The following is a 12,752-nucleotide window of genomic DNA, read 5'->3' as shown; positions in this document are numbered from 1 at the left end:
GGTGAGAGGCCGGCCGGCCAGGGATCAGTGGTTACTTACCAGCGCAACGCTTTGCGTTTCGATTTCCTTATTGCCTGGGTGCAGCTGAGGTGCCTCGGCGCGTCTTTGTGCGTGAAAATATCTTTTCTGCTCTTCGGCTTTCTTCTCCCAGGTCCACAAAGTTAGCAGCGTCTTTAAAAGGTGGAACCTATTCAGTTCCAAAACACCTTCAGAGCGTGTTTTCACGTTTTCTGCTTGCCCTAGCTGCTGACAGAAACTTTGATGTAGGTCCTACAAATTATACTGGGGGGAGGGGACTAAGCAGGAGCAAACTGACGAATATTTATTTTAGGAAATGGAGAAATGAACAGATTGTTCCTCTTGCGTAGGAATGTGGAAAAATGACAGTCTTACAAGCAGCCCTGAGTTTCATGTAACAAATTAACACATAGCCTTTTCTGCAAGTCTATAGGCGCTAGTTACCTACAAACGGTACTTAAAAAATCCACCGCTACTCCTCCTTACATCATAAAAATATTACACATAGCTTTTTGCTTTGTTCTTTAACGTTCTGAAGTGGGGCATTAAGGCTCATAGATTTTCAAGGATCCTACAGTTTGGAGCCTGCTTTCATTTTTCCCTTAAACTGCCAATTTCAGCTTCATTACAGTGACATTCATTGTGAAACAAGCAGATGGAGCTTTAAAGGTGCAATTCATCCTTTAGTTAATATTTTAGATCACATGAGCATTGTTGGAAATGAGTATTCCAGAACAGAATTCATATGGTCTTTAGCACATTACTGAAGTCTATCCAGTGCCGCATAAAATATTTTTCTGTATGTCATTTGGCTGAATTTCATTTGAACTCCTAAAATCAAAGGCATTGTTACATTTGGTGTGAAAATTAAAACAAAAGTAAAGCTCTATTATGTTGGGGGTTATGGTGGTACAGGTTTGAGAGCGAAGGAGGTGAAGCAGATTGCCCTTGGTAATCTAGCAAGTCCTTAACAGAGCTGGAAGGAGAACTGGAGTCCCTGTTTGTAGGCTGCACCTAGGCTAGCCATTTACTCTGGGAATGAGTCAGTGTTGCAAGAACCTGGGGTCACTAGGCTTTTTTCTCCCCCTCCCACTGCATTCAACTGAAGCCTCCAGTTCTTTCAAAGCACTTGCGGGTCCTTCAGGAAGAGGCCTTTCAGTACTATGTGTGCCCAAGTACTTTCTTTGGTGGAATAGATGGGATTTTGCTTGAAATTGGAGCCTACATTCTACTTCATGTCCTGGCTCAGGCATCCTCGATTCAATTTAAAGTAGCTCCATGCCTAGCACAGATAGAAAAGGATAATGTTAAGCAAGGATCTGAAAAAGAAACATGCAGCAAAGATGTGCTGTAGTATCCATTTTAAAACCATTCAGATAGGTCTAGAACTTTTACATATGTTTCCTTTTTTAAGTCTGAGTTTGCCAGTGCTTTAAAATAAAGCAAAGAAGCAAAAAAATCAATAAAGCAACAAAATTAATTCATTCCACCCCCCCAAGCCTCACTTCTTTATTCTCTATAGGCATATTTCAGGTAAGCTAGGGGATTCATTTTAGTTTAAAGTCTACTGCAATGTATCCCATTGTCTACTTAAGTTCATTCTGCTGCCATTTTGCCAGCTTAAACTAATGGTTGAGCAGCTTCCCTCTCAGACACTTTCCCCATTTTAGAAATGGGAAGTTCGTTTTGCTAGCATGCTGCGAGCTACCTGGAATGGCAATGATGGCCAGGAAGTAGGTCGGTTTGCAGAAAGGCGTATTTTTGAGCTTCTGCAAACGAACATCCTGCCACTGTGCTGACACCAGTTTGAAACAAGTCAACTCTAAAAACGAACAGCAATTCAAATGCTTGATATTTAGAATTAATTACTCCGCAGCCTGTTTTCTGCACTCCACTCCTGATCTCAATAGTTTAACTTAAATGCTTTGTATTTTATTGCTCAACAAGAAAGGCAGGGCTAGGGATACTTTATAAAAGTGAACACTTTTCATTTGCAGTGTTTGCTTTGTTTATGGCTGGTTTTGTGACAACATTTGATTGAAATGCAGAGTCCTTTCTGTGTTGATTTAATTTTCTTCATCCTTCCAAGTGGAAGACTGTAAAAATCTCTCCTGTAATATTTGTTTTTTTCATGAGGATCTGTTTCTGAGAATCCACTGATCTGAAAGTCAACCTATTAAAACAGTGGTCCCTTTTATGAGGGTTCCATGTACAGTACAATTCTGCAGCCACAACATTGTTGCATAAATTTATAAGATACTAAATTTTATGGCTTTTTAGGGGCCTTTTTTTGCCATATTTTGAAGCACCTTATAAAAGGGAATCTGTTCATCTGGGGAGTTACTTTGCAGGATGTATTCTAGTGTAATCCTCCCACTGAAAGGCATCATGGCATAAAGCAGTACATATTTGTAAGCACTTTAGCACGGTCTGATATACCCGTACTAGTGCTTACACTTCCGCTTTCTTAGAAAAGCACATGGTATCATTTCAGAAGTCTTTCACCCGTTTAGGGCTGGCTCTCAGCAAAGTCCACAGAGGATATAAAGCAGCAATGTCCCTCTTAATTACTGCTAGGTTATCTTCATCACCATCCAAGTTTCTGAAAGTGAAATCTAACAAGATTATGGCAGCAATGTGTCCTAATTACAGTTCTTTAAATAGTGAAAATTTTCAGACAGAGCTACTTTTTTAGGATTGCTGTATACTTTCCAACCTTATCTAAAAAGCAGAAAATCAGGAGAAAATGGTTTGACATTCTGTATTGTATCAATTACACAAGTTACAGACTTTTTAGTTTTTCATTTATATTGCATAATTATTTAAGGTATAAAGAATGTATATTTTTTTTTAAATAGATGCTAATTTGGAAAATGATCTGTTTTTATCTAAAGCTCAATCCAGTTAAGGCAGAGTTGTTACTTGATACTGTTGGAATAAGGCAGTATACCCTTTGTTCGGAAAGGTGTTTATTTCCTTTTATGGCTTGCTTTACATCATTATGCTACAAACAATACAAAAAACAATTTCTGATTAAAACAAGGAAGACTGTTGAGAGAAGCAAGTTATTTCCAGCTCTGGCAATAATTCAGCTGAAGTAGTTGGATATATACACACTCCTTTGTTTTACTGCTCAATGAAAAGTAGAAAAAGTAATCAGAGTTGTAATGAGCACTGTTCTGCAGTCATATTCAATAAATGTCTAGTTGAGCAAGAAAGGCTTATTGCACAGCTTCATTAGCTATGCTTATTGGAAGAAATGTGACGTTTTTATTATTCTAAGGGAGAGGCTTAATTTTGTGACATTTCCTGTTTCAAGTCTTCCAAGATGATTCTATTCCCTTTGGTCCTGTAAAAAACATAGAAGATTTGATTATGAAAACCATAAACTCTTACTAATTTCAATAGAATCAATATCTAGACCACCTGAATTCTAACAATCCAAGACATGTATATTGGATTTCAGATCACAGTGCAGTTTTATTATTTTTTAGAAGAGAATGGGGTTTTCTTTTCCAGCTTCAAAGGTTGCAGACATTCAGGTATTTTCTTTACAGTTGGCCTTTTCAGTTATTTATTGTATCATTCACAGTTCCACATGCCTTAGTTCTTCTACTACTGTGATGCTTCAGGTCTGGACTACAGTACAGTTTCCAATAAAATACTACTTCAGGATAAGAGGAGTAACATGCCACAGAATGGCACAGGTGGTGTGTCTACAGCTCACAGTTAGAAGTGACCAGGGCAGCATTAGAGGATCAAGGGGGGGAAAAGAAAAAATCACCTGCTGAAATGTGGATGGCTTCCTTTGGAGGCTCTGTCTGACTTCTCAGTTTGTTCTGGCGCTTTCCATCACCTCCCCCGTTTCTGTCTGTTCCCAGCTTTTTACATTGTATCTCCATACCCCTTCTGCACTCTGAGCACATCAGTGGCTTTTCAAAATCCGTGAGGCATAATTAACTCTGGAAGCAGTCCCATGGCAGTTGATGTAATTGATTTACTGCTCCATTTCTAGAGGGATCAACCTCTCATCCTTCACACGCTGTTTCCTGTGAAGCAGTGGCATCTCCTTCAGCCAGTCATCAGCGACAAACAAGTTGCATCACAGGGAATCAGTGTGTCTTGCAATATATCAGACACTCCTCAGCTATGTGGTTGTGCTGTAGGTTACCATCTAGTTACAGTGTCACTTATACTGCACTGATTTCTTATTCTTTATATACCTTGGCATTTAGGTTTCTGATTACTAGCAAGGATCAGGAAAAAACATTGTTTAAGAATGTCACCAAGAAGAGTGGCTAGCCAGCATTCATATTCTTTAAATAGGTTAGTACTATGCAGGTTGAACAGTTCACATTTTTACAGGTGCCCATGTGAAGTTTGCACTTCTTCCTAAGTACATTTGGAATTCTTCTGCTCAGTGACACTGAGAAAAATCTGGTTTTACAAGACTGACTATTTCCATTTTGACAATGCATGCCTAGATTTCTCCCTAAATCTGGCACTTCCTATCACTGTCAGAGTTGGTTTTGTTGGTGAATTACTTCAGTGTAGGTTGCAGTATGTAGGAACTCAGTAAATTTATCTTTTGTCTTTAGTTTAATTACTTTTCTGCTTCATTGTAGGTGCGTATAGCTGCAAAATTCATCACTCATGCACCCCCTGGAGAATTCAATGAAGTATTCAATGGTAAGTAAATAAGGAAAAATGATCAGTGGTGTTTTCTTCACATTTCATCTATTATAAGTCTAAGGCTCTGTCACAACATACTGCTTTTAAGGTTAAGAAGTTGTGAGGGAAAAGCATGCTGTCATTCTGTGACTACATATGCTTAATGAAATTATTTAATCATTTTAATGTTTGCATTTGTACAGTTGAAATTGAAATGCATAAAGAGAAACATTTAATCAAAAAAATCCAATAACCTACCTGAACACTCTCTTTTCCAGATGTCCGATTATTGCTCAACAATGACAATCTTCTCAGGGAAGGAGCAGCACAGTAAGTACTAATATTTCAAACACAAGTCAAATTACCATCAGAGATGCATATCTTTTCTTACACTCATCATTCTGTGACAAAGCCAGCCATTTGTTGTATTGAGAACAATCTTCTGTAATTCTTCATCCCCCCAACAAAATACATAATGGAAGGCATGGATGATTCTTTTTAAAAGCCCTAAATTGGAATGTGTGCTGTAGAGACTGTATAAAACTGACAGGAAGGCACTCTGCCAAAAAGTTTAACTCTGCTAATGTCTGATCTTGTTGAAGCATGATTTGTAAAGCAAGTGAAGCCTGAAATACTGAGTAATCCTTAGCTGAAGTTTAGAAAAAGAATTGCCCTCAAAAAAAAAGCTTTCAAAATATCTTGTTTACTTGCACAGTCTCATCAAAAGGTGCTTAAAGGTTATGCATACAAGCTTTTTGATGCTAAGATTTTACTTCAAGCTAGGTGACATGTCAGTCAGCAGGTCTTTACATAAGAAAATTGTTGTAAATATTAGTCTACTCATTTGTTTACCTTGCTGCTGTCTAAATTGTAGCTGGGGTGTTCCTGTTTTGCCTTGGCTTGCTCATATTCCCCCAGGCTGCCTGATGTTCTACTTTTGAACTCTGTACTTTCCTGGTCATCACTAAATAAACCTGGCTTTAGACCTGGGTTTTTATAGCTATCATCAATAAAAGGTATTGAAAAATCCTTTAAGAGTGCTCGTGTGTATTATTTACCAAATTAAGTTGAAGTTTTCTGTAATATAAGTCACACCATGTACTTATTCTTGAGTCAAAATAAATGTGCATGTACAGCTAAAGCTCATGTTCTTTTAATTCTTAACAGTGCATTTGCACAGTATAACATGGATCAGTTCACTCCGGTGAAGATAGAAGGGTATGATGATCAGGTAAGAGAAAACTTTTTACACTTGAGGTTTGTATTACTACGCTGTGCAAAAACAATAAAAATATTGTTTCATCAACATGTTGACTAGTTTCATTCTACTCACAAGTTACCGCCTCTCCTCTTTCCCCCACACATTATTATATTACCAAACTTTTGTTCTTACAGAAGAAGCATAGGTGAAATGTTCTCTTAAAGTATTGTCTGATACTACCTAGTAACTCTAATTCATTGTTCCTTAAGTAAAGCTCCATGCTGAAGTCACTGGAATTCTACTTGGAGCATGAATGATTAAAGATTACTGTTTATTTAAAGCTCACTTACAAATCCTTATGTTGCTACCTGCTTACAGTTCCTACTCACAATCGATAGTAGATTCTTAATTTTTTTTTTTCTTCATTTTCTGCATTTTTAATCCATTCCTAGCTACCCTAGAAAACATATTGTATCTTTGATGATACTAATCTAATACTATCCAGTCTATGCCAGCAAAACAAATTTTTTTTTTTTTTGAGAACAAGCAGCAAGTCCTACAGAAGATAGAAAGCTGGCCCGACCATCTGTTCTATTCTCCGAATCAAGTACTGACCTAGCTTTTCTGGTATCCCAGATATGTTCATGGGAGGCAGATATTTTTAAGAGGGCTGTCCATAGAAATAGCTTTGACAAAAGAAAGTTACAGTACAACCTGCAACAAAAATAATAAAGTTGATGTTTGGGAACCCAGAGAATTATGGTGAATAAGACAAAGGAGAGGGAAGGTACAGTGCTGCTTTGCTGTGTACTTTAGTTTGTGTATATTGGAAGTAGCCACATCTATATACCCTTCTTCACCAGAAGGAGAGCTATTGCAACATGGAACATGACAATAAATGGTAAATTCCAGAGTAAAATTCTTTGTTTCCTTTAGAAATGGGGAAGGAAAACAGCAAAAATAACTTTAAAAGCAAAACCACCTGTTTGTATTGTAAGGATGCCCAACTTTAAGCTCAATATATACACTATTATAATACAGCCATTTGTGGGACAGAAGACTAAGTGCAGTATTACTGTGAAGAGCAGAGAGTTTACCTACAGCCTCACTACAACTACTCTTAGTTGAAATTATTACTGAAAATCCTTGTTTCTTTATGTGATATTATAGCTCAATGTAAGAATCTATTGAAACATTGATATCTATTCAAATAGTCAGGGAAAAATGCAAACCAGCACGTTTACAGCAGCATGAGTGTATCTTAATTTCAACTTCTTTTACAGGTCTTAATCACAGAACATGGTGATCTGGGCAATGGCAGATTTTTAGACCCAAGAAACAAACTTTCTTTTAAGTTTGATCATTTAAGGAAAGAAGCAAGTGACCCCCAGCCTGAGGACACAGAATCAGCTTTAAAACAATGGAGGGATGCCTGTGACAGTGCATTGAGAGCTTATGTGAAAGATCATTACCCCAATGGCTTCTGTACTGTTGAGTATCCATCTTGTTTCACTGAAAGTTCCTTGCTCCATGCCAGTCAGTATCTTGAGTGGTCTTTGTGCTGGGCAGTGCTGTTTGAATTTTCCATCCTCACTAGCGTTTTTGCTAACTTTGGAATAACAAGTTCCAGAGAGAGTGCAAATATCTTGGTATGCACACAGTGGTAAAGATGTATAAGCATTATTTTTCATAGTCATGACTGCCAAGCACCTTAACACCTGCAGTTAATAAAAAGGAGGCATTATGTGCACATATGTGCAAATGGAGGTGTTGGACAATGTAATTAGTGGTACATGTTCCCAGTGAGATACCACAATAGCAAGCCTCCACAATGCTGCCAAGAACAGAAATTAAGAATGGCTTTCCTCAGTTCTTGGGCCTTTTTAACTCTTTTTCTAAATACAGGTTTATGGTAAATCTATAGATGGGCAGCAGACAATTATTGCCTGTATTGAGAGCCACCAGTTCCAGCCCAAAAACTTCTGGTAAGACTATTTCAACATAGTGTATTTTCTTCCTTTACTAGTCCTCAAACAAACCCATCCTCTATGTCTTCTGACACAGTCTGAAGGGCAAGTAGTCTTGGGCTTCCCAAGAAGTTCCGCTTCTCATTCAGTAGTCCATTTTCCTTGCAGCCCCCTTGGCACTTCCCTAAAGCCTTCGGTGTGGCTTAATGACCTATCCAGAGAGAAAGGCCTTAGCAGGGCTAGATAGATACCCCCTTACATATTCCAGAGCACAAGTGCACTGGAGCTAGTCTGTACTGAAGCTGCGTTGTATTCAGCTGTGCTTCAGAAATTTAATTCAATGCCATATAAGGCACTGTAATATGGGTCATAAGAGGACAGCAGAAACAACTTGCTCTTGTTAATTTGGTTGTTTTTGTTGTTAGAGCTTTTTGGAAATACAGTTTTCATGCTTTGATTGTTTTTAGGAATGGTCGGTGGAGATCAGAATGGAAGTTTACCATCACACCACCAACAGCTCAAGTGGCTGCAGTGCTCAAGATCCAGGTGAGTTACTTTTTCTCGCAATAACAGGAGAAGCTGCATTGTGCTTCTATTACGCCAATGCATTCGACTCAGAATGAGATGCTGAAATACAGCTGAGATGTCCTTCTCAAGTCAAGAAGCTATTAAATTATACAATTCAAGAAATTAATTCTTAAAACTAGTGTTTCGGACATCATCTACAGTCTGGCCTGTGGTCTATTATATAGCATTACCCTATATGCCTCCAAGTCTGCTTCACTTTATAGGGCTAAAACCTATACCATGAATTCTTTTATAATTGCTCTTATTTCAACTCTAGGCGTTTACTGCATTAACATAATCTTGAACAGTCTTGACAAAGAATGAAACCTTTTAGAAAACCCATCCTGCTTTTAGTCTCCACGTAAGCAGAGAAGACTGGCACAACAATGCTGTTGTGCCATTCTGGTAGCATTTGGGGGCTCTAGGGATTATAAAATGAGTGTTAGTGATAACCTGCATTTTGTCTCTTTGTTCAGGTTCACTATTACGAAGATGGCAATGTTCAACTGGTTAGTCATAAAGATATCCAGGACTCTGTACAGGTTTCAGTAAGTATGCTAAAAGATTTTTTTTATTATAAAGCAGCTATTTTATTTCTTAAACATTGTGTGCAGCATACACTTCTGTGACTAAATTCTCTTGACTTTAAAGTAATGCAATTTTAGAGTGACTAGTCAGTGTAGTTGTAGCGTTTAGAGTTACGTGGGAAACCCAGATTCTCAATTGCTTGAAGTTAGACTGTATTAGAAAGTAAAGTCTCTATTGGAAAGCTTATCTTACGAGTTTCAGTTAAAGAGGGCAGAATATGCTTTTCTGTCTATATGCAAGGGAAACGAACAGTAAGAGCAGTGTACTAAGGGAAATAAGAAGTCCTGTAGTACAGTAGAGGGAGCAACAGTCACAAAATCTCTAATCTGTACCATGCAGGTCTACTTCCCTTTTGCTCACTAGGGTGCAGTCCTGTTTCAGTTTGGAGCACAAGCTCTAGCCAATACATAACCTCTATCTTGAACCTCACTGAGACAGCCTTCGTGAGTAAAAGGAACCCAGCTACAAATATGAGGCGGAAGCTGCTGGTGTTATCCACTTCATCTATACTCAGCCTATCATTTGAGAAGAAATCTGTTGTGTAACTTTTGTAAGTTGCTCTTAAACATAGAAAAATTTATTTTTCTCCTTTGTAGAGTGATGTCCAGACTGCTAAGGAATTTATTAAGATAATAGAAAATGCAGAAAACGAGTACCAGGTAAGATCAGTTGTTGTTAAATAAATACTACGGAATCATGTCAGTTTCCATTTACAGTTAATGGAAACATGGAAAATTGACCTCTAATTCTGGTTCTGGCTGAGTCTAGTATTGACTGTAAGAATTACTTAGAAAAGGGCAGTAGTATCTGTTTAAAGAATATAGTTGTAAAGCTATGTGTAATTAATAATCAAGTTTGCTGTATCGTTATTTTAAAGGGTTACAAATGATGCCTGGAACAAGCATGGAAAGGGAGTGGGCAAGTCTAAATGTTTTCCTCTGTGACAGTTAAAAATACTGAAGAGGAAATGCGTGTGGCAGCTTTATATGTTGTCCCAGCCTGTGTGCAAGGAGATTCAACACAGATAAGTCAGTGAAACACCTAAGCAGCCCGCTACTCACAGGGGAGTTTAATAGAAACCTTTTTACTTGCACACACACCAGTGACTGCATTATTAATTTAGTTAATAGTGTGCCTTCGCCTTGTAGAAAGGGTTTTGTGGCTTTAATACTGAGTCATGCTTTTTCAAGGTACCTTATTACTGCTGTAACTGAATCTACTTGCCATTGCAGACAGCAATCAGTGAAAACTACCAGACTATGTCAGACACCACTTTCAAAGCCTTACGTCGGCAGCTACCCGTCACCCGCACCAAGATCGACTGGAACAAAATCCTCAGCTACAAGATTGGCAAAGAAATGCAGAATGCTTAATGTGGAAATGAGGAGATTTATGAAATGTTTGTGTGCAAAAAACAAATGTGGTCCTATGCCAAGTAGATGGTTTCTAGACCAGTGCAGCATTTTTCTAGGGCTTTCAAAGTTAACAGGTTTTCTAGCCTCAGAGAGAACTGTGGAACAAATAGCGTTGTCTTTGTGTTTTGTGTTTCCTGCCACATAAACTTCCTGTTGTGACTGCATTTACTGATAGGTCATTTTAATTAAACCACATTCATGGTTCAGAAGTATAGCTTTTCAGTCACTGATTGTACTGGTTGGAAAACTTCCTAGCTGGAAAAGCCCTATTATAAATACAGCTGAGGGTGCAGAGCATTCCCTTCACCCGTATACAGCACTCCAGGTACTCCAGTAAGTTTGTCAAATCTGCCAACAGCTCAAGGCGCTATGCTGCAAGATATAATAAATGCAAAAGACAGCGAGTCCTCATGTATCCTTATTACTGACCTCCACAAAGCAAAAAGCCTCTAGGCCTAGATTTTACTATATAAAATGAGTTTACAAGATCCTTTACAGAAATCCCTACGCAGCCAGCTCTTCCAGGGACGCAATAGATTTTTTTTTTTTTTAAATCTGAAGATTTGAGCCATGTTCCCTAAAAGTGAACATTTTTGCTCTCCCCTCCCTCATGTATGTACGGTTATCAGACATCTGCATTTTTACAGAACTACAAGTTCCTGTGTTGAATCACTGCTGATCCATGTAGGCTGGATAGTGACTAAAAATGCAAATGTCTACAGAATAATAGGTATGTTGTGCTTTAATGCTTTGTGGCAGGTTCATAGAATTTGTATCACAGGTGTATGAATGGATAGTGTACAAAATAAATAAACTTGCACCAAAGTGAGAGAAAAAAACCTTTCCGTTTTGTCTCAATTGTGGCCAGTTTCTTGTTATACTTAAAGGGGATTTTGGAATTAATCTCTTCATTGCTCTCTAAATGCCTGCTCTATATTACTTTGTTTTTCTGTAAAATCAAAAATAGCAGTCCTACCAGTTTCTCTTAAGGGGAGGTTGAAGGGGCATGCATATGCCTTTCTCAGTCAGAACTCGGAACATGGATTCGCTGCAAAATGAAACCCCTTTGGTAAACTCACTTTGCTGTGTTTGCACTTGGTTATCACTGGGCCTTCTTGTAGGTTCTGGTTTTTAAACTGGCTAGTGTCTTCCTATTTTTAAATACACAAAGAAAGGGGTTGGGAAGGTAGGGATGGGACTGCCTGTGCATTAGACTTAAAGTTTTGCACAGTATTACCACAAAACAAGTGTGTCTGTCCTTTGTGAGAAGTTTTGTCTAAATAAAATATATTTGTATTTGCTGTTGAGACTGACCATTCATCCTGCAGGCATCCTCTGTATCAAACAGTCTAGTAGAATTACACCGGTCTTTGTTTTAAAGCCATTTGTGTCTGTTCTTTCATGGTCTTACTTCTGTTAGCTCCTGATGAAGGCAGGTCCTACAGGGACCTGAAACAGCCTGAAAGCAGGGGTGGTATCGCTTGCAAACTCACAGGTGATGCTCCCATCCTGGTATGCAGACCAGGGAACTGGAGGGCTAAGAACTTTCAAATTAAGAGAAAAACAGTCACACAGCTCTAATGAAGCACTTTACCCCAGGAAAACATAGCGGACAAGGCTATTCCACTCATCATCTGTGTCTTACTGTTACACCTACCTCACCTCTTCTGCTCAGCTTGCGGAACACTAACTGCTGGACGCGTCCTACGCCGGGTGCACTGGACAAAGCAGGACTGTCTTCTGGAGGATTTGCACGCCGCTGTGCAAAGAGCTCCTCAAGGACAGTGCTTCTGCCAGCAGTGTTTGTAGAAAGGGTTTCCTCCCTGGCTGCAGTGCCTAGAGGAGATGAAAGGTTATGTGGACAAGCACCTAAGGTGCTGTGGTCTGCGGCTGTAGTCCCATCCAGACAAGCACTGCAGCAATTCCAAGAATGTGAAGCTGAAGCGGGGGCCCAAGATAAGGCTGTGCATACAACAGAGCTTTTATCTGCCTCAAGGCTAGTCTTTCCCGTCCTGGATTAGTTACACTGCAAGTAGTTCACCGCCACTTGTTCCAGCCTTAAGACCGTTTCTATCTCTTTGTCCTTCTCCAAATCTTTAGCTAATCATCCTTTAGGCCGACTCATTCCCTGCCTGCCTCCTGGCCCTTCTCCCCCACCAGCCTTCTCTACAGCAGGCTCAGCTATCCCGGGCCTAGCCCCTTCCCAGCTCCTATTTCTTCCTTGGAAAAGCAACACTTGGTGTGACTTACCACCACTGGGGCACTAAGCAAGTGCCAGCCCAGTGGTGACACATGCCCAGAGGCATTCTAATCCTTAAAGCCATC

The 12,752-nt window shown here is 39.2% G+C and overlaps 1 protein-coding gene across 1 annotated transcript; it reads left to right on the top strand.

Moving 5' to 3' along the window:
- Positions 1–4,643: 4,643 nt before the first annotated feature.
- Positions 4,644–11,318, top strand: CAPZA1 (capping protein (actin filament) muscle Z-line, alpha 1; the record flags this gene model as incomplete). Its single annotated transcript, XM_009575181.1, has 9 exons — positions 4,644–4,707; positions 4,968–5,019; positions 5,857–5,920; positions 7,174–7,380; positions 7,796–7,875; positions 8,325–8,403; positions 8,901–8,972; positions 9,609–9,671; positions 10,245–11,318. Coding segments are annotated over 9 exons (822 nt in total), but the record flags the coding sequence as incomplete, so codon positions are not given.
- Between the last annotated feature and the right edge of the window lie 1,434 nt (positions 11,319–12,752).

The sequence above is a fragment of the Fulmarus glacialis genome, unplaced genomic scaffold (assembly GCF_000690835.1).
Source record: "Fulmarus glacialis isolate BGI_N327 unplaced genomic scaffold, ASM69083v1 scaffold12113, whole genome shotgun sequence".
In the NCBI taxonomy this organism is placed as follows: domain Eukaryota; kingdom Metazoa; phylum Chordata; class Aves; order Procellariiformes; family Procellariidae; genus Fulmarus; species Fulmarus glacialis.
Note: the sequence above shows the minus strand (reverse complement) of the source record. Positions and strands in the feature narration are given on the sequence as shown.